Source organism: Salmo trutta, chromosome 18 (assembly GCF_901001165.1).
Source record: "Salmo trutta chromosome 18, fSalTru1.1, whole genome shotgun sequence".
Lineage (NCBI taxonomy): Eukaryota > Metazoa > Chordata > Actinopteri > Salmoniformes > Salmonidae > Salmo > Salmo trutta.
Genome location: NC_042974.1, coordinates 53,070,933 through 53,093,939, shown reverse-complemented (window position 1 = coordinate 53,093,939; position 23,007 = coordinate 53,070,933). Strand labels below are relative to the sequence as shown.

Here is a 23,007-nt window from a genome sequence, read left to right as displayed (position 1 = left end):
TCCACCTCCCATACCACAGGGGCCACCAGCCTAGACGCTGGAATGATGGGAGTTGGATCGATGGGCCGGTCCTCCGTGTCATAGAGACGGGACAGCGCGTTGGCCCTAGTATTCAGGGAACCCGGTCTATAGGAGATGGTAAACCTAAACCGGGCGAAGAACATGGCCCACCTCGCCTGACGTGGATTCAGTCTCCTCGCTGCCCGGATGTACTCCAGGTTTCGGTGGTCGGTCCAGATGAGAAAGGGGTGTTTAGCCCCCTCAAGCCAGTGCCGCCACACCCTCAGAGCTTTAACCACTGCTAGCAACTCCCTGTCCCCCACATCGTAGTTACGCTCCGCCGAACTGAGCTTCTTCGAAAAGAAAGCGCAGGGGCGGAGTTTCAATGGCACACCCGAGCGCTGTGATAGCACGGCACCCACCCCAGCCTCGGACGCGTCCACCTCCACTACGAACGCTAAAGACGGGTCCGGGTGCGCCAACACGGGTGCGTCGGTGAACAGCGTCTTCAACTTCTTGAAGGCTCCGTCCGCCTCCGTCGACCATCGCAAACGCACCGGCCCCCCCTTCAGCAGTGATGTAATTTGAGTCGCTACCTGGCCAAAACCCCGGATAAACCTCCGGTAGTAATTGGCAAAGCCTAAAAACCGCTGCACCTCCTTCATCGTGGTTGGAGTCGGCCAATTACGCACGGCCTTAACGCGGTCACACTCCATCACCACCCCCGTGGTGGAAATGCGATAACCGAGAAAGGAGACGGCTCGTTTGGAAAACTCACACTTCTCAGCCTTAACGTATAAGTCATGCTCCAGCAGTCTACCAAGCACCTTGCGCACCAGGGACACATGCGCGGAGCGGGTGGCGGAATATATCAGGATGTCATCGATATAGACTATCACGCCCTGCCCGTGCAGGTCCCTGAGAATCTCGTCAACAAAGGATTGAAAGACGGCTGGAGCATTTTTCAACCCATACGGCATGACGAGGTACTCATAATGGCCTGATGTGGTACTAAAGGCGGTTTTCCACTCGTCTCCCTTCTTGATACGCACCAGATTATACGTGCTCCTGAGATCCAGTTTTGTGAAGAACTGTGCTCCGTGAAATGATTCCACCGCCGTAGCGATGAGAGGTAGTGGGTAACTAAACCCCACCGTAATAGCGTTTAGACCTCGGTAATCAATGCACGGACGCAGACCTCCCTCCTTTTTCTTCACAAAAAAGAAACTCGAGGAAGCGGGTGAGATGAGGGCCGAATGTACCCCTGTCCCAGGGATTCCGTGACATATGTCTCCATAGCCGCAGTCTCCTCCTGTGACAAGGGGTACACGTGACTCCTGGGAAGCGCAGCGTCAACCTGGAGATCTATCGCACAATCCCCCTGTCGATGAGGTGGTAATTTAGTCGCCCTCTTTTTACAAAAAGCGATCGCCAAATCGGCGTATTCAGGGGGAATGCGCACGGTGGACACCTGGTCTGGACTCTCCACCGACGTGGCACCTATGGAAACTCCTAGACACCTACCTGAACACTCCTCTGACCACCCCTGGAGAACCCCCTGTTTCCACGAAATACGGGGATTGTGACCAGCCAGCCAGGGGACCCCCAGCACCACCGGAAACGCAGGCGAATCAATAAGGAAAAAACTAATACGTTCCTTATGATTCCCCTGCGTTACCATGTCCAGTGGCACCGTAGACTCCCTGACTAACCCTGACCCTAATGGCCGGCTATCTAGGGAGTGCACAGGGAAAGAGGAATCTATCGGCACCCGCGGAATGCCCAGCTTAATGGCAAGTCCACGGTCCATAAAATTCCCAGCTGCGCCTGAATCGACTAGCGCCCTATGCTGGGAAGAGGGAAAACATTTAGTAAACAGAACAGGTAAAAACACGTGACCAACAGGAGGTTCTGGGTGAATCTGGTGCTGACTCACCTGAGGTGACTGAGAAGTGTTCTGCCTGCCATCTCGACTCCCAGACTGGCTCCTCCTGCACCGGTCGGCCGTGTGTCCTCTCCGACCACAGCTGGTGCAGGAGGAGCCACCTCCTCCGGTGCCCCTTTGCACGGCCCCCCCTACCTCCATAGGGGTAGGGGCGGGGGTGCACGGGGGTGGAACGGGCAGGACCCTCTCCGAACGCCCGCGGGCAGCCAGCAAATTGTCCAGTCGTATGGACATATCTATGAACTCTGGGTAGTGGTCCCTCGCCGAGTCTGGACCATTCCAGACCGCATTAGCCCACTCCAGAGCTCGGCCCGTCAGGCAGGAAACGAGGGCACTCACGCTCTCCTCCCCCGTGGGAGCAGGTCTGACGGTGGCCAGGTACAGCTCAAGCTGGAGCAAAAATCCCTGGCACCCAGCCGCCGCCCCATCGTACTCCCTCGGGAGCGCCAAACGAAGCGCGCCAGAGCCAGACGTCATGGGGGGCGAAGATGGCTGTATCGGGGGAAGTGGAGGTGGAGAGAGGATACCACTTCTCTCCCATCGGTCCATCCTCTCCATCATCTGGTCCATTGCCGATCCGATGCGATGGAGGACTGTCGTGTGGTGGAGTACGCGTTCCTCCATCGAGGGCAGAGGAGTGGCCGCTGCTCCCGCTGATTCCATGCCTTTTATCTGGTGCGGGATTCTGTTACGGCTTGGTAGTCGTGGAGGAGGAATGAGGCGCAGGAAGCAGCGAACACAGGGTAGTGGTGTTTTTAATATACACTCACACAAAAACAAATGTTCCCACACACAGGGGAGAAAGTACATACGGCGTCAAAACAACGTCGACACGAACATAAGCCGTCTGTCAAAGAAACAATCATTAATCCCACACGAACAGGAGCGGGCCAGCTAAACTAAATAGCCCCTCTAATGGCTAATTGACCACAGGTGTCACAAAATAAAAAAGGGAAAAGCAAAAGGGAATCGGTGGCAGCTAATAGGCCGGTGACGACGACCGCCGAGCGCCACCCGAGCAGGAGGGGGCGCCACCGTCGGTGGGAATCGTGACAATGACACAAGTCATTTTTCCAACAATTGTTTACAGACAGATTATTTCACTTATAATTCACTGTTTCACATTTCCAGTGGGTCAGAAGATTACATACACTGAGTTGACTGTGCCTTTAAACAGCTTGGAAAATTCCAGAAAATTATGTCATGGCCTTAGAAGCTTCTAATAGGCTAATTGACATCATTTGAGTCAATTGGAGGTGTACCTGTGGATGTATTTCAAGGCCTACCTTCAAACTCAGTGCCTCTTTGGCTTGGCATCATGGGAAAATCAAAAGAAATCAGCCAAGACCTCAGAAACTACCACAAGTCTGGTTCATCCTTGGGAGCAATTTCCAAATGCCTGAAGGAAGCACGTTCATCTGTACAAACAATAGTACACAAGTATAAACACCATGGGACCACGCAGCCGTCATACCGCTCAAGAAGGAGACGCGTTCTGTCTCCTAGAGATGAATGTACTTTGGTGCGAAAAGTGCAAATCAGTCCCAGAACAACAGCAAAGGACCTTGTGAAGATGCTGGAGGAAACAGGTACAAAGTATCTATAAAACAAGTCCTATATCGCCATAACCTGAAAGGCCGCTCAGAAAGGAAGAAGCTACTGCTCCAAAACCGCCATAAAAAAGCCAGACTACGGTTTGCAACTGCACATGGGGACAAAGATCGTACTTTTTGGAGAAATGTCCTCTGGTCTGATGAAACAAAAATAAAACTGTTTGGCCATAATGACCATCGTTTTGTTTGGAGTAAAAAGGGGGAAGCTTGCAAGCCGAAGAACACCATCCCAACCGTGAAGCACAGGGGTGGCAGCATCATGTTGTGGGGGTGTTTTGCTGCAGGAGGGACTGGTGCACTTCACAAAATAAATGGCATCATTGGGAGGGAAACTTATGTGGATACATCTCAAGACATCAGTCAGGAAGTTAAAACTTGGTCGCAAATGGGTCTTCCAAATGAACAATGACCCCAAGCATACTACTGAATGAATGTCAGAATTTGAAGGCACATTGGTAAAACTGTGAGATCTTGTTATGCAGCTAGCCTACCACCCGGCTGCACATAAACTCAGCAAAAAAAGAAACATCCTCTCACTGTCAACTGCGTTTATTTTCAGCAAACTTAACATGTGTAAATATGTGTATGACCATAACAAGATTCAACAACTGAGACATAAACTGAACAAGTTCCACAGACATGTGACTAACATAAATGGAATAATGTGTCCCTGAACACAAGAGGGGGTCAAATTCAAAAGTAACAGTCAGTATCTGGTGTGGCCACCAGCGGCATTAAGTACTGCAGTGCATCTCCTCCTCATGGACTGCACCAGATTTGCCAGTTTTTGCTGTGAGATGTTACCCCACTCTTCCAACAAGGTACCTGCAAGTTCCCGGACATTTCTAGGAAGGTTGGCCCTAGCCCTCACCCTCCGATCCAACAGGTCCCAGACGTGCTCAATGGGATTGAGATCTGGGCTCTTCGCTGGCCATGGCAGAACACTGACATTCCTGTCTTGCAGGAAATCACACACAGAACGAGCAGTATGGCTGGTGGCATTGTCATGCTGGAGGGTCATGTCAGGATGAGCCTGCAGGAAGGGTACCACATGAGGGAGGAGGATGGTGTCCTTGTAACGCACAGCGTTGAGATTGCCTGCAATGACAACAAACACAGTCCCATATTGCTGTGACACACCGTCCCAGACCATGACGGACCCTCCGCCTCCAAATTGATCCCACTCCAGAGTACAGGCCTCGGTGTAACGCTCATTCCTTCGATGATAAACGCAAATCCGACCATCACCCCTGGTGAGACAAAACTGCGACTCGTCAGAGAAGAGCACTTTTTGCCAGTCCTGTCTGGTCCAGCGACGGTGGGTTTGTGCCCATAGGCGACATTGTTGCCGGTGATGTCTGGTGAGGACCTGCCTTACAAGGCCTACAAGCCCTCACAAGCCCTTACAAGGCCTACAAGGCCTACAAGCCCTCAGTCCAGCCTCTCTCAGCCTATTGCGGACAGTCTGAGCACTGATGGAGGGATTGTGCATTCCTGGTGTAACTCGGGCAGTTGTTGTTGCCATCCTGTACCTGTACCGTAGGTGTGATGTTCAGATGTACTGATCCTGTGCAGGTGTTATTACACGTGGTCTGCCACTGCGAGGACGATCAGCTGTCCGTCCTGTCTCCCTGTAGCACTGTCTTAGGCGTCTCACAGTACGGACATTGCAATTTATTTCCCACATCTGCAGTCCTCATGCCTCCTTGCAGCATGCCTAAGGCACGTTCACGCAGATGAGCAGGAACCCTGGGCATCTTTCTTTTGGTGTTTTTCAGAGTCAGTAGAAATGCCTCTTTAGTGTCCTAAGTTTTCATAACTGTGACCTTAATTGCCTACCGTCTGTAAGCTGTTAGTGTCTTAACGACCGTTCCACAGGTGCATGTTCATTAATTCGTTATGGTTCATTGAACAAGTATGGGAAACAGTGTTTTAACTCTTTACAATGAAGATCTGTGAAGTTATTTGGATTTTTACGAATTATCTTTGAAAGACAGGGTTCTGAAAAAGGGACATTTCTTTTTTTGCTGAGTTTAGAAGAAATTTGAAATATGCTTCTTCGTTAGAACAGAGATAGGAAAGGGGAATTTTTGAGTGACACTTGATGTAGACAGTAAGAAAACAATAGGGGGAAATATATAGGAAAGTTAGAAATAGATTGAAAAGGAGGATACTAGAGATAATCTCATTCAATTCGGGTCAGAGGGACAAAGTCAGGAGGTAGTATCTTTTTGTGAGGTTTGATATGTATCAGTGGATTTTGCATATATCATTTCCCCTTCCCTTGTCTGTCAAAATTGCTGCTACAGGAGATAAGTGGAGAGAAATCAAAATGCCACTGCTGCTGCTCAGCTAGCGGACACACACACGCCCACTCACACGCCCACTCACACGCCCACACACACAGCTGCCGGACACACACACACACTCACACACACAGCTGCCGGACACACACACACTCACACACAACTGGTGGACACACACACTCTCACACGCCCACACACACAGCTGCCGGACACACACACACTCACACGCCCACACACACAACTGGTGGACACACACTCTCACACGACCACACACACAGCTGGTGGACACACACACACACTCAACATGCCCACACACACAACTGCCGGACAATCTCAGTAATTTCCAGTGGAAGAAAAATAAAAGAGCATGAAGAAACTCAGGGAGGAAAACAAAAATGGAGAGAGAGAGAGAGAGAAGAAAGCACACTTAATGCAACACTGTAAGTAGCAATAGAGAAATCAACAGAGAAAGTCAGTTAACCAAGACAAGGAGGCTTCCCTTTTCCCTTTCTCTTCATGGAAGGAATGGTCCAGTGTCTAGACTGCCACAGTAGGTGCAGATGATGTAGATGCCTTGCAGTGAAGGAGTGGGCATACTGCATTTGATGCTATCACTTAGAAGTGGTGTGTGTGCCTTGTGTGTGTGTGTGTGTACCTTGTTATATTGAGGACAGTGAAAGAGCTCTTTTATTAGCCTCTGTCTGCTCCTCCATGGAAATAATAACAGCAGCACATAGGCTGCGTCCCAAACGGCACTCTCTTCCCTATTTGGTGCTCTACCTTTGACAAGGACCGATAGGGTTCTGGTCAAAAGTAGGGCACTACATAGAGAATAGGGTGCCATTTGGAAAAGAAGCCGTAGTTCGGGCTTTATTAGAGAGCTGTGAAAAGCATGAAGGGAGACAATAGGGTGGCCTGTCACACCCTATTGTCACACCTGACTCGCAACTCACTATTACTAGCTTCAGATAGTGGTATTTTAATTCTATTTTTTAGCTAATTTGACTTTCTGTCTTTGAGAAGTACGGCTGACGCTTTGGTGACGCGGTCTCTGAGTTTCTCCCCTTAGCTCTACTCTGTCTGAATTCTGCAAAATTCACAAAGAGGCGTAATGGGTTCGCACTCAAAAAGGTGTTGCATAAAGCTTTCTTCATTATTCAATGTTTTTAATTATTTTCCAGCGCTCACACTGCAGTGTGTATGAGGAAACTGCAGCTCCTCCGAGACCACTCTTTCAAACGGAATCTTCTTTCCTTCCTCTTGCCACCATCATCACAAACCCCTCGTCTTCTATAATAGTTCTCCCATCTCCCCCCACACTGTGCACTGTACTCCCACACATTTCGCCTGCAGGAGATGTCTCCTCTCTAAGATGGAAGTTTCAAAGGAGTTCCTCTCTAATTTAGGAATACATTCTGATCAGTAGATAACAACATATTATGCCTGAGAATTGTTTGTATTGTATTTCTGATGGAGCTGAAATTCATTGGGCTATGTCCATGGCTCTGTCGCATTAAGGCTGTGTACCAAATGGCATCCTTTTCCCTTTATGGTGTACTACTTTTGACCAGGGCCCATAGGGAATAGGGTGACATTTGGGATGCAACCTGGGAGCTCAGTTTGAGAGCAAAGCCACATAACTTAGACGATGGGATGGGAGAGTGTGATGGGAGAACTTTTTGGAGTGTTTTCATTGGCTGTGATTTCCCCTGGTGAGCTTGTGTTGATATATTATTGATTTGTTGGATTATGACTTCTGGTTTGGTTTATGTAATGTCTCACAGTAAAAGGTAAGGAGGAAGGAAGGGAAACATCTGGACTGGTCCATTTAGGTAGCTTACTAGCCTTCCCTGTAGCTCAGTTGGTAGAGCATGGTGTTTGCAACACCAGGGTTGTGGGTTTGATTCCCACGGGGGGCCAGCACAGAAAAAAAAAATGTATGAAATGTATGCACTCACTACTGTAAGTTGCTCTGGATAAGAGTGTCTGCTAAATGACTAAAATGTAAAAATGTACTAGGGAACAGCTGAGCACATCAATTGCAGCTGCATACATTGCTTTTTTCTCTCCTTAATTACTCCCTGTTTAATGATCACTTACTGCATTGATCAATTATGTGTATGTCTAACCCAGAGGTAGTATCTGCTTAAATGATCATCAATCAATGACAAGATCCTCCTGTGTAGTTCTGGGCTGATTCCTCACCGTTCTCATGATCATTGCAACTCCATGAGGTGAGATCTTGCATGGAGCCCCAGGCCGAGGGAGATTGACAGTTCTTTTGTGTTGTCACTTTCTCACCAAGCTGCTTGGCGATGGTCTTGTAGCCCATTCCAGCCTTGTGTAGGTCTACAATCTTGTCCCTAACATCCTTGGAGAGCTCTTTGGTCTTGGCCATGGTGGAGAGTTTGGAATCTGATTGATAGATTGCTTCTGTGGACAGGTGTCTTTTATACAGGTAACAAACTAAGATTAGGAGCATTCTCTTTAGAGTGTGCTCCAAATCTCAGTTCGTTACCTGTATAAAAGACACCTAGGAGCCAGAGGGGGTCAAATACTTATTTCCCCCATTAAAATGCAAATCAATTTATAACATTTTTGACATGCGTTTTTCTGGATGTTTTGTTGTTGTTATTCTGTCTCTCACTGTTCAAATAAACCTACCATTAAAATGATAGACTGAACATTTCTTTGTCAGTGGGCAAACGTACAAAATCAGCAGGGGATCAAATACTTTTTTCCCTCACTGTATGGGTCAAGACTGTGCATGCGTCTCTCTATAATCCTAATACCATTAACTACTGTTCATTTATTCTGCTTGGATTAATCAGATATTTTACAGTCATTACATTGTAGAGACTGCATCACAGCCTGCACTCTATTTCCTATATAGTGCACTATAGGGACGCACACGGAGTCTCTCTCCACTAAATGAAGGCGCATCTCTACTACTCTGTCGACTGCCTGACGCATCCAGCTATTTCTCCCCTTAAGAAACGCAATGATAATAACGCAATAATTACTTGCCCCCCCATTTTACAAATCCTTCCCTTGTCTCTCTATCCGCATCAGTTATAAACTGGGGGTAAGTACTACCGTATGCAAAAGATTGTTTAAAGCCAAGTGACGTGGCACCACCCATCCATCACCCGTTATCCCTCCTGCCGCTCCTTATCTGCCTGTCAGCCTGGGCACTCTGGCCACTGGTGGAGACGTGGCGGCGGAGTGTGTGTGTGTGTCCACACTCTCTCTCTAGGCCAGGCAGTCAGCAGAGAGAGAGAGAGAGAGAGAGAGAGAGAGAGAGAGAGAGAGAGAGAGAGAGAGAGAGAGAGAGAGAAAATCATGGGGCCTGCGGATAATGAAAGTGAGCAGGCTGTAAAAGCGTTTGTACTTCATGCCACAGCAGAGTACTGCCAGCCATCCCAGCCCGCCCACAGACGGCACGGCTATCAAAGGGGCCCGTGTGCCCACCCAGTCAGCCCGGGAGATCCCAAATGACCCCTATAGCTCACTGCCCTCCTGGCCTGGCGTTGCCCATGGGGCTGACTACACCTGGGTAAACAAACAACGTAATGGGCTGACGTTATGCAAATTGTGCGAATAATGGCTGTCTTTCTGGTTTTATTGCTTCTTTTTATAATTGTTCTAGACTATTCAATGCCGATCATCCATTAGGCTATAGTATTGCATTTCTGCCTCCCCTCCTCCCTCTGCGTGATATAAACAGTCAGCTGTCAAATACAAAACAAGCCTTCAGCCAAGTAGTTAACTGGAATCTATACAGCAACGGTTTCCTTTTATCACTGTGTGGAGATAGAATGGCTGATCATGCAATCAAACTGTCACTGCAGGTTAGCCTGACTGGTGAGCCATTGAACTACAAAGAATGAACACGTAGAGCATCTCTTGTGATGTTTCTCACATCATACATGCAAGTACTGTGACAAATAAATATATGCTCAGATGTAGTGCACACACACGCACGCACTCACGCACACACACAAACACACACACATACTTTGGTTGCTTTAGGCAACACTGATGTCCAGAGACAGAATCAGTCTCCTCTGTTCAGCCCTGCCTGTCACTAGACTGCAGAGAGGGAGGGGGGGGGGATATACTGTGCTGCTGAGTCATTGCTAGGGGCTAGGGTTGCAAAAACAACCAAAGGACCTTATATAACACAAATCACACACACACACTTTAGGACAGGCAGTAGATAAGGGACCATAGAGAGTACAGAATCAATATGGACATGGATCAACCCTTTTTCTCCCCAATTCTGTGAAATCTAATTGGTAGTTACAGTCTTGTCCCATCGCTGCAACTCCCGTACGGACTCGGGAGAGGCGAAGGTCGAGAGCCATTCGTCCTCCGAATCACGACTCCGCCAAGCTGCACTGCTTCTTGACACAATGCTCGCTTCACCCGGAAACGACCCACACCAATATGTCGGAGGAAACACCATACAGCTTGACCGAAGTCAGCATGCATGCGCCCGGCTGTCACAAGTAGTCGCTAGAGCGCGATGGGACAAGGAAATCCCAGCCGGCCAAACCCTCCCCTAACCCAGACGACGCTGGGCCAATTGTGCGCCGGCTCATGGATCTCCCGGTTGCAGCCGGCTGCGACACAGTCCAGGATCGAACCCAGATCTGAATTGACGCCTCTAGCACTGTGATGCAGTGTCTTAGACCGCTGTGCCATTCGGGAGGCCCATCAACACCTCTTTAATTTGGAGATGTTTCAACACCTGTTTAGTATGGAGATGGTTCAACACCTGTTTAGTATGGAGATGGATTAACACCTGTTTAATATGGAGATGGTTTAACACCTATTTAGTATGGAGATGGTTCAATACCTGTTTAGTATGGAGATGGATTAACACCTGTTTAATATGGAGATGGTTTTAACACCTGTTTAATATGGAGATGGTTCAACACCTGTTTAGTATGGAGATGGTTCAACACCTGTTTAATATGGAGATGGTTTAACACCTATTTAGTATGGAGATGGTTCAACACCTGTTTAGTATGGAGATGGATTAACACCTGTTTAGTATGGAGATGGTTCAACAACTGTTTAGTATGGAGATGGTTCAACACCTGTTTAGTATGGAGATGGTTCAACACCTGTTTAGTATGGAGATGGTTTAACACCTGTTTAGTATGGAGATGGTTCAACACCTGTTTAGTATGGAGATGGATTAACACCTGTTTAATATGGAGATGGTTTTAACACCTGTTTAATATGGAGATGGTTCAACACCTGTTTAGTATGGAGATGGATTAACACCTGTTTAGTGTGGAGATGGTGCAACACCTGTTTAGTATGGAGATGGATTAACACCTGTTTAGTATGGAGATGGTTCAACACCTGTTTAGTATGGAGATGGTTTAATACCTGTTTAGTATGGAGATGGTGCAACACCTGTTTAGTATGGAGATGGCTTAACACCTGTTTAGTATGGAGATGGTTTAATACCTGTTTAGTATGGAGATGGATTAACACCTGTTTAGTATGGAGATGGTTCAACACCTGTTTAGTATGGAGATGGATTAACACCTGTTTAATATGGAGATGGTTTTAACACCTGTTTAATATGGAGATGGTTCAACACCTGTTTAGTGTGGAGATGGATTAACACCTGTTTAGTGTGGAGATGGTGCAACACCTGTTTAGTATGGAGATGGATTAACACCTGTTTAGTATGGAGATGGTTCAACACCTGTTTAGTATGGAGATGGTTTAATACCTGTTTAGTATGGAGATGGTGCAACACCTGTTTAGTATGGAGATGGTTTAACACCTGTTTAGTATGGAGATGGTTTAATACCTGTTTAGTATGGAGATGGTTTAACACCTGTTTAGTATGGAGATGGATTCACACCTGTTTGATATATAGATGGTGCAACACCTGTTTATTATGGAGATGGTTCAACACATGTTTAGTATGGAGATGGTTCAACACCTGTTTAGCATGGCGATGGTTCAACACCTGTTTAATATGGAGATGGTTTTAACACCTGTTTAATATGGAGATGGATTAACACCTGTTTAGCATGGCGATGGTTCAACACCTGTTTAGCATGGCGATGGTTCAACACCTGTTTAATATGGAGATGGTTCAACACATGTTTAATATGGAGATGGATTAACACCTGTTTAGCATGGCGATGGTTCAACACCTGTTTAATATGGAGATGGTTCAACACCTGTTTGATATATAGATGGTGCAACACCTGTTTGATATATAGATGGTGCAACACCTGTTATAGATGGTGCAACACCTGTTTGATATATAGATGGTGGAACACCTGTTTAGTATGGAGATGGTTTAACACCTGTTTAGTATGGCGATGGTTCAACACCTGTTTAATATGGAGATGGTGCAACACCTGTTTGATATATAGATGGTGCAACACCTGTTTGATATATAGATGGTTCAACACCTGTTTAATATGGAGATGGTTCAACACCTGTTTAGTATGGCGATGGTTCAACACCTGTTTAATATGGAGATGGTGCAACACCTGTTTAATATGGAGATGGTGCAACACCTGTTTGATATATAGATGGTTCAACACCTGTATAATATGGAGATGGAATTAACATCTGTTTAGTATGGAGATGGATTAACACCTGTTTTGTATGGAGATGGTTCAACACCTGTTTAGTATGGAGATGGATTAACACCTGTTTAGTATGGAGATGGATTAACACCTGTTTAGTATGGAGATAGTTCACACCTGTTTGATATATAGATGGTGCAACACCTGTTTATTATGGAGATGGTTCAACACATGTTTAGTATGGACACTTTAAGATGAGGGCACTGGGATGTAACAGTAATAGTATCATCAGCAGCAATAGAGCCTCATCTACCCTAGCATACTGTACTCTGTAGCATCCTCCCCTAGCATATTGAAATCCTAATCTGAACGGTCACCTCACAGATAATGTCATTGAGGCTGAATACAGACTATAATGGCCTTCTACTGTTCAGATTGGTGTGGGCAAACCGACTCAGTTCAATCAGTATTGACTGAGAGAGGCAGAGTCGGGAATGAAAATATGAAACCTTCAGAAGAAATGTGAAGGCCAAAATAAAAGACTCCTCTTCTTCTACCATGAATAATGAATGAGGCAGCTTTTCTTTCTATCCTCCTCTCCAACCTCTGATCTCAGACATCCCTCCTTTCCTCTTTCCTCTTTTCTCATCATCCCTCCCTCCTTCCTCCACTTCCTTCCTCCACAACACAAGGCAATCATTTCTTCTAGATGTCGTTGGTAGAGAGACAACCTGCTGCTGTTTCCCCTTTCAACACCTTAGCTCCAATCGGAACTTTGCCCTCCCACCATCACCACTACCGCCTATACCCCACCCCCAGTCACATTCCTTCATTCATCCGTCTTTCGCCACCATGTCTTTGTTAGCCTGATATGAACAGAAACAGGCCAGGAAAACCCAAACCGTTCCACACACACAGGTTGTGTCAGTTCTCACTGACTGGAAAAAGACAAGTGAGGACAGACATAAGTCGTCACCCCCAAAACAGTGTCTTTACACTCTTATTAATGAACATAATCAATAAGGATGTTGTGAAAGAAAAGAAAATCTGCTGATAATATGTGTGTCGGGTTAATCAATATTAAATACAAGAGTAAGGTACGTTTCAGAATTCTTTTGAATATTTATCTTCTCTGGGGTCTAACGCAAAAATAAAACTGCAAAACAGCATAATTCATAGGATGCTGAGTTTGAGGGAAAACAAGCGCTAAACAAAATAAGCTTTTCCATATCAAATATAAGAGATTAAGTCTAAGGGGATATGATTGCCTCAGTATGTCAGTGGAAAATGTTGGAAACATCGGAGTACTGTAAGCTCCCCTTTCCCATAGTGCAGTAATAACTGACTGTAGAAACAACAACAACAAAGTGAGTGTGTGTGTGTGTGTGTGTGTGTAAGTGAGTGAATGAGTGTGTGTGTGTGTTTATGTGTAAGTGAGTGAATGAGTGTGTGTGTGTGTGTTTATGTGTAAGTGAGTGAATGAGTGTGTGTGTGTGTTTATGTGTAAGTGAGTGAGTGTGTAGGTCCAGTTTCAGGTGGTGCTTCAGCTACTTCTGCTCATCATTTGTCCTTTTCCCATTCACACCTCTTGCCATCTATCCCCTGAACAGCAGGTATTTCTGCAACCCCCCTCCAGCCCAATATATCTCTTCCAAGATGGCGCAGCAGTGGGGATGTCTGTTTTGATTGTCTTGTCTCGTCCCTTGTATATATTGTTTTTCTTCGTATATATTTTAATTATTTTTTATCTCTTTTTCCATCTACGGACTGAACATACTCTCCTGCAACCCGCCTCACCCAATGTGGTATGGATCTGCTATTTTTACACTTTTGAACCGGAACCCCCTTCTGAAGCTAGCCAGCTAACTAGCTACTAGCTAGTAGTTAGCCTGGAGCTAGCCTCAAGCTAGGCCCTTCTCCCGGCTAGCCCCGCCAATCCATCACGACTGGTCTGCCGACGTACAGTGGGGGAAAAAGGTATTTGATCCCTTGCTGATTTTGTACGTTTGCCCACTGACAAAGAAAGGATCAGTCTATAATTTTAATGGTAGGTTTATTTGAACAGTGAGAGACAGAATAACAACAAATATATCCAGAAAAACGCATGTCAGAAATGTTATAAATTGATTTGCATTTTAATGAGGGAAATAAGTATTTTCCAAAGGGGGCGGAGTTGCAATCTACTGCAGAGATAGCATCCAGAGTTCTGTCATGCTATCCAGTCTGTGCCCAAACAATTCGAGCTTCTACTTTTTAAAATCCACTTTTCCAGAAACAAGTCTCTCACCGTTGCCGCTTGTTATAGACCCCCATCTGCCCCCAGCTGTGCCCTGGACACCATGTGTGAATTGATGGCCCCCCATCTATCTTCAGAGTTCATACTGTTAGGTGACCTTAACTGGGACATGCTTAACACCCTGGCCGTCCTACAATCTAAGCTAGATGCCCTCAATCTCACACAAATCATCAAGGAACCTACGAGGTACAACCCGAAACCTGTAACCATGGGCACCCTCTTAGATATCATCCTGACCAACCTGCCCTATAAATACACCTCTGCTGTCTTCAACCAGGATCTCAGCGATCACTGCCTCATTGCCTGCGGGCGTAAGGGGTCAGCGGTCAAACGACCACCCCTCATAACTATCAAACGCTCCCTAAAACACTTCAGCGAGCAGGCCTTTCTAATCAAACTGGCCTGGGTATCCTAGAAGGATATTGACTTCATCCCGTCAGTAGAGGATGCCTGGATGCTCTTCAAAAGTGCTTTCCTCTCCATCTTAATTTAGCATGCCCCATTCAAAAAATGTAGAACCAGGAACAGATATAGCCCTTGGTTCACCCCAGACTTGACTGCCCTTGACCAGCACAAAAACATCCTGTGGCGTTCTGCATTAGGATCGAATAGCCCCCGCGATATGCAACTTTTCAGGAAAGTCAGGAACCAATATCCTCAGTCAGTTAGGAAAGCCAAGGCTAGCTTTTTAAAACATTAATTTGCTTCCTGTAGCACTAATTCCAAAAAGTTTTGGGACACTGTAAATTACATGGAGAATAAGAACACCTCCTCCCAGCTGCCCACTGCACTGAGGATAGGAAACACTGTCACCACCAATAAATCTACGATAATCAATCATTTGCATTTTTCCACGGCTGGCCATGCTTTCCACCTGGCTAACCATACCCTGGCCAACATCTCATATCCAGGCAGCTGATGTTCTGAAAGAACTGCAAAATCTGGATCCCTACAAATCAGCTGGGCTAGACAATCTGGACCCTCTCTTTCTAAAAGGATCACGCAAAATAGTTGCAACCCCTATTACTAGCCAGTTCAACCTCTCTTTCGTATCATCTGAGATCCCCAAAGATTGGAAAGCTGCCACGGTCATACCCCTCTTCAAAGGGGGAGAAACTCGAGAACCTAACTGTTATAGACCTATATCCATCCTGCCCTGCCTTTCTAAAATCTTTGAAAGCCAAGTTAATAAACAGATCCCTGACCATTTTGAATCCCACCGTACCTTCTCCACTATGCAATCTGGTTTCCGAGCTGGCCATGGGTGCACCTCAGTCACGCTCAAGGTCCTAAACGATATCATAACCGCCATCAATAAAAGACAGTACTGTGCAGCCGTCTTCATCGACCTGGCCAAGGCTTTCGACTCTGTCAATCACCGCATTCTTATCGGCAGACTCAATAGCCTTGGCTTCTCAAATGACTGCCTCGCCTGGTTCACCAACTACTTCTCAGATAGAGTTCAGTGTGTCAAATCGAAGGGCCTGTTGTCCGGACCTCTGGCAGTCTCTATGGGGGTAGCACAGGGTTCAATTCTCGGGCCGACTCTCTTCTATGTATATATCAATGATGGCGCTCTAGCTGCTGGTGATTCTCTGATCCACCTCTACGCAGACGACACCATTCTGTATACATCTGGCCCTTCTTCGGACACAGTGTTAACAATCCTCCAAACGAGCTTCAACGCCATGCAACTCTCCTTCCATGGCCTCCAACTGCTTTTAAATGCTAGTAAAACTAAGTGCATGCTCTTCAACCGATTGCTGCCCGCACCCTCCCGCCCGACTAGCATCACTACTCTGGACGGTTCTGACCTAGAATATGTGGAATACTACAAATACCTAGGTGTCTGGTTAGACTGTAAACTCTCCTTCCAGACTCACATTAAGCATCTCCAATCCAAAATTAAATCAAGAATCGGCTTCTTATTTCGCAACAAAGCCTCCTTCACTCATGCTGCCAAACATACCCTCGTAAAACTGACTATCTTACCGATCCTTGACTTCGGCGATGTCATTTACAAAATAACCTCCAACACTCTACTCAGCAAACTGGATGTAGTCTATCACAGTGCCGTCCGTTTTATCACCAAAGCCCCATATACTACCAATCACTGCGACCTGTATGCTCTCGTTGGCTGGCCCTCACGATACATCCGTCGCCAAACCCACTGGCTCCAGGTCATCTATAAGTCTTTGCTAGGTAAAGCCCCGCCTTATCTCAGCTCACTGGTCACCAAAGCAACACCCACCCGTAGCACGCACTCCAGCAGGTACATTACACTGGTCATCCCCAAAGCCAACACTTCGTTTGGCCGCCTTTCCTTACAGTTCTCTGCTGCCAATGACTGGAACGAATTGCAAAAATCTCTGAAGCTGGAGTCTTATATTTCCCTCTCTAACTTTAAGCATCAGCTGTCAGAGCAGCTGACTGATCACTGTACCTGTACACAGCCAATAAATTTTACACCCAACTACCTCATCCCCATATTATTACTTACCCTCTTGCTCTTTTGCACCCCAGTATCTCTACTTGCACATCAACATCTGCACATCTATCAATCCAGTATTAATGCTAAATTATAATTATTTTCACCTCTAGGGCCTATTTATTGCCTACCTCCCTACTCTTCTAGATTTGCACACACTGTACATAGATTTTTCAATTTTTATTTTATTTTGTGTTATTGACTGTACGTTTGTTTATGTGTAACTCTGCATTGTTGTTTTCGTCGCACTGCTTTGCTTTATCTTGGCCAGGTCGCAGTTGTAAATGAGAACTTGTTCTCAACTGGCCTACCTGGTTAAATAAAGGTGAAATAAAACATTTAAAAATAGGGGTGCTACAACCCCCTCCACCCCACTAGGGGTGCTGCAACCCTCTACAGCCAACACTAGGACTCACCAAGATCCTTAGAGCCTTGACTTTCGCTGGCCATCTCTCCCATCCTCACCAGTGCCTCGAAGTAGCCCTTTGCAGCAAATGTGACACCTGGAAACATGGAAGCATTGGGCGTCAGATCAGGGGCGGAGTGGAAATATTGGACATTAATGTCGTCATCACCCCAGCGTCCCTCCCCTATAGCTATAGCCCCAGTCAGTTAGGGAAAGGGCTAAAAACAACTATAGGCTATAATGGGAAAGAGCTAATGCTACTACATGCTACAATGGAAAGGGATAATGCTGCTACAGGCGACAATGGAAAGGACTAATGCTACTACAGGCGGCAATGGAAAGGACTAATGCTACTACAGGCTACAAAGGAAAGGACTAATGCTACTACAGGCGGCAATGGAAAGGACTAATGCTACTACAGGCTACAAAGGAAAGGACTAATGCTACTACAGGCGACAATGGAAAGGACTAATGCTACTACAGGCGACAATGGAAAGGGCTAACGTTACTACAGGCTTCAATGGAAAGGACTAATGCTATTACAGGCTACAATGGAAAGGACTAATGCTACTACAGGCGACAATGGAATGGGATAATGCTACTACAGGCGACAATGTAAAGGGCTAATGCGACAATAAAAATGGTGGCTTAAGAGTAAAAGGAAAGGACAGCACTGAAGAAGAGAGACAGCTATAGGAACTATTTCTGGATAGAGCAGATGCTGGATGGAAAGTGGAACTACAGGAAATACAGACTAGAGAAAGTTAGGAAAGACCAGGGAAGGCAAGATATACCAGTCTTAACAACTGCAAAACTTTTAAAACATAATATGACAACCTGCCTAACTTCCAAGGTGATTCATAGGCTACTGCAATGCAAATGAAGTGTGCTCCTTTACTCATTACTCATTGTTACTCATGCAGAGTGACAGAGACACTAACTGAAACATCTACCAGTGACTCAGGTCTCAGTCCAGGAACAGGGACAAGGAACACAGAGCAGGCACAGAGTGGCTGTCATAATGAGGGGACAGGATGTCCAGTTAGATGGATACATATGTATGCGACTAGCAGACTCCCCTCAGAGTGTATTAACTTTGACTGATATGGCCTCCCAAGTGGCGCAGTGGTCTAAGGCACTGCATCGGAGTGCTAGAGGCGTCACTACAGATCCGGGTTCGATCCGCAGTGCTAGAGGTGTCACTACAGATCCGGGTTCGATCCTGGGCTGTGTCGCAGCCGGCCGTGACCGGGAGACCCATGAGGCGGTGCACAATTGGCCCAGCGTCGTCCGTGTTAGTGGAGGGTTTGGCTGGCTGGGATGTCCTTGTCCTATCGCGCTCTAGCAATTCCTTGTGGTGGGCCGGGCACATGCATGCTGACTTTGGTCGCTAGCTGTACGGTGTTTCCTCCGACACATTGGTGCGGGTGGCTTCTGGGTGAAGCGAGCAGTGTGTCAAGAAGCAGTGCGGCTTGGCAGGGTTGTGTTTCGGAGGACACATGGCTCACGACCTTCACCTCCCCCGAGGCTGTACGGGAGTTGCAGCGATGGGACAAAACTGTAACTTCCAACTGGGGAGAAAAAGGGGTATATAAAAATAAAAAAATAAGTAAAATAAAAAAATCGAAGGAAAAAATAAAAAATCGAACATTTGACTGATACATATTGATGTGGAGTGTCAGGACTTTATTGAACGATGTGGCCTGGCCATGTATGCGGTCTAAACATAATTGTTACCACATAGTTAATTCAATGTTAATACTAGGTAAGTGCCATCTTAAATCGGACTGTGAAATAAAGTGTTACCCAAATACATCCTGAATCTAAATGGGAAGCAATTCAAATCTGTTCGTCTAGTTGAGTTTTCTACAGTAATGCAATCATATGGGAATACCCCCAGAAATGCAGACAACAAGCTGATGCTACATTATTATATTCCTTTTCCCTTCAAACACTAAGATTGAGACCGCCTCAGCTCATTTCGGTCTCCATTTATACCTCTATTCCTGACCACCGTTTCACAAGCCTCCGTCTGCACTCATTTCCTTCCATAATCTTTCCTTTATTAATTATTCTTTCCATACTCTTCATTTCTCAGAACCGTTATCCTGAGGTCACTGAACTGATAATAACCCACACGAACACCCCAGACTCCAGAGCCTAAAGCCGACTGCCTTCTACACTGTAGCTGGGTTCACTCGGAGACTGACACTAACAGGAAGAGAGACCGTTTCTCTCAGCTCTTCCTGAGCCCAACTTTGGTTAACGCTGGTTGGGATAGAAGAATGAGGGTGAGGGTCCAGAAGTGGGATTGTGCGGTTCGGTAACACCTTGTGTGGATGGGCTAATTTAGCAATGTCCACAGAAATCCCAGCCAACGACGAGCGGTGGAGTGTGGCAGGCCAGGTAAGGCTGGATTAACTGGGACGAGATCTGAGAGCTTTGCTAGCTGGGGGATTGTGTGTGTGTGTGTATGTGTGTCTTCAGTAAAGAGGATTAAACCTTTGATATGAAGCAGACAGCTGATAGTATACAGACTGGAGGTGAGACACGCCATCCATTCCTCCCACCTATTCCAGAGTAAATTAAACACACACTCTAGGAGGAGTAAAACCGGTATAAACCAGATCAGCTGCAGCTTGATGTGTTGAGTATTTCATCCATCTTCAACTCGCTCTTTTCCAAATCCACCATCCAACCCCCTTCTCCCTCACAATCCTTCCCTCCCTCTACTCCTTTATCAAATCCCTTCAGCCTTCACACTCAGCATCTTTTTTTTGTTCTCTCCTCCTTCTCTCCAACACAGCTTGTCGCTGTTGAGACATCTCTCTCCGCCCCACCTTCAACATGATGCCCAGTTTGGATGTGTGTTGTGTGAAATTGCCCCACGTTCTATCGCCGGTCCCAAAGCTCAATGATAAACAGAATACTTGACTAAATACCAGTCAAAGCATTGCATCCTATTCAAGCACTACACCCACTGCACACTATCCTATCCTCCAAAACCAAACACTCCGCAAACTGATCAAACAGCATCTCCTCTGAGGATAACTGACAGCAGGCAGCTCTCTCCCTGGACCATTATGTCAGTCAACAAAGCTCCAGGGATCTCCTGTTCAGCACCACCTCTCCTTTCTCTATATCCTAAGAGCAAAGGCAGAACTGGCATTTTTACAAATTCAGCTAGCAGATGGATGCCCACCAGGCGCCCTGTGGTGCGTTGAATGCTGACTGTGCCCTGTGCCTCTGCAATGGCAGCCCGAGCCCAAACCCCAGTCCTTGTGCCTGCCTGGCTGTCTGGCATTGATGAAGTGCAAGTCCCCACCTGGGACCTGTTTGGCTAATTTTAGTCTTATCTATCAGACTACACTGAGTCCTCCTTTATTGGTCCTCAGGGCTTCCACAGTCTTTCCTGGTTTTCGTGCACCTCTCGCTCTACCGTTTTCCCTCTCTCTCTCTCTCTCTTTCTCTCTCAATCCCTGCCCTCTCCCTCTCTCCCTCTCTCTCTCAATCCCTGCCCTCTACCTTTCTCCCTCTCTCTCTCAATCCCTGCCCTCCCCTCTCCCTCTCTCTCTCTCTCAATCCCTGCCCCTCTGTCAGTCTCTCTCTCTCTCTCTCTCTCTCAATCCCTGCCTCTCTCTCTCTCTAAATCCCTGCCCTCCCCTCTCTCTCTCTCTCTCTCAATCCCTGCCCCCCTCTCTCTCTCTCTGTCAATCCCTGCCCCCCCCCCTCTCTCTCTCTCTCAATCCCTGTGCCTCTCTCTCTCTCTCTCTCTCTCTCTCAATCCCTGTGCCTCTCTCAATCCCTGTGCCTCTCTCTCTCAATCCCTGTGCCTCTCTCTCTCTCAATCCCTGTGCCTCTCTCTCTCTCAATCCCTGTGCCTCTCTCTCTCAATCCATGTGCCTCTCTCTCTCTCTCTCTCTCTCTCTCTCTCTCTCATGAATAGTACAGGCTTACTGATGAATAGATGCAACAAGACTCTGTATCTCCAATGTATTCTTCTCTCTTTCTCTCCTCCTCTCCTTCCTCTGGCTGACCTGGATACTAGTTCTGTCCTGGATACCAGTTTTATTCTCTCAGCGCCGCTTGCCCTAGTTCCTATTGGACTATGCTCCACCCCCCCCCCCTTACACACAAACACCTGGAATACACACCCACACGTACACACACACACGCAAGCACGCACACGCACGCACCACATCATATCCCGACTTGTGAACAACCAAACAAATACAATAAAAATGACTTGACTTGAAGATATGCAGGGATGGAGGGATGCTAGTGAAGCGGAAAAGAGGAGAAGAGAGGAGAGGGCATTCTAACGTGACATTACAGGAGGAGGGCATCCTGAGCCTCCCAACAAAGAACAGAAAACATCAAGCAAACATCAACATTTAGGGGAGACTACACCTACTGACGGCTAGCTGGGAGTTAATTTGGTGTTTTAATCAATGTAGGGTGGGGACACAGTGAAGTCGTTCTCTGTTAGGGGACTTTGCGTTCTCTTTTCCAAATGGTAGACTATCAAATCAGTCCATATAGTTGAAAGCCTGTCGGGGCATCCAGCAGTATCTTTCATAGCTAAGTCCAAGAAGAGCTCAGGTAGATGAGGACACTGACTATAGGCTACACACAGTTGCCAACGTGAGAAATATATCCCCAGCATCTGAGATTATTTCTAGTTCAGATAAATCAGTGCCAGGCGATATGGGCCTTTGCCTGTGCTCTGGACAGGAGGAGAGGAAGGGGGGGATGAGAAGGGGATGAGATAAAGGAAAAGAAGAAGAGAAGGATGTACTCACTGGATAGGGCCTTCTCGTAGCTCTTCCCCATGGCCACGAAGTTCCGCAAGCACGGGTTGAACTGCTCCATGATGGACTGAGAAGAGAAAGAACATGTTTTTTAGTCGACACGAGCAGCGATAAGCCTAGCAGAAGCAGTGCTCTACCCTACTCTGTTGTCTGCGCGCTCACACACTCTCTCTCACACACTCACCACACACACACACACGTGCGCTCACACACTGCAAGCAAGCCAACCAGGAGCACAGCCAACCAGGAGAAAGAGTGTAAATCGCAATCATCTACACTCATTCAGAAATCAGAGAGAAGGAGCGAGGGAGCGAAAGGGAGAAGGAAAGAAAGAGGTGGAGGTAGAGGGTGTCTTTGCACCTCACCTCTCCCAAAAATAAAACCCGGCTGTGGGTGTTGATGCCCGGGAAGCCTTGCTCAGCCTGGCTCCCCTTCTCTCTTCCTCTCCCTCTCTCTCTCTCTTCCTCTCCCTCTCTCTCAACTGTGTCATGTCATTTGTGCTAATTACTTTTTTGTGGAGCAGGGGCATATGAGGGTAGGAGGGATAAGAAAGGAGGAGGGAGATGAGGA

At 46.8% G+C, this 23,007-nt stretch overlaps 1 protein-coding gene across 6 annotated transcripts in view; it reads right to left on the bottom strand.

Annotated features, from left to right (window-relative positions):
* The window catches only part of baiap2b (BAR/IMD domain containing adaptor protein 2b), a 141,931-nt gene that overhangs the window by 75,515 nt on the left and 43,409 nt on the right, over nt 1-23,007 (bottom strand). For 5 of the 6 annotated variants that reach the window (XM_029699007.1, XM_029699008.1, XM_029699010.1 and 2 more), the window contains exons 2-3: nt 22,429-22,504; nt 17,637-17,723 (exon numbers count right to left, since the gene is read on the bottom strand). In XM_029699007.1, coding sequence (XP_029554867.1) covers nt 17,637-17,723; nt 22,429-22,504 — 163 coding nt within the window. The remainder of the gene's footprint in view (nt 1-17,636; nt 17,724-22,428; nt 22,505-23,007) is intronic. The other variant, XM_029699012.1, reaches the window with a different exon arrangement.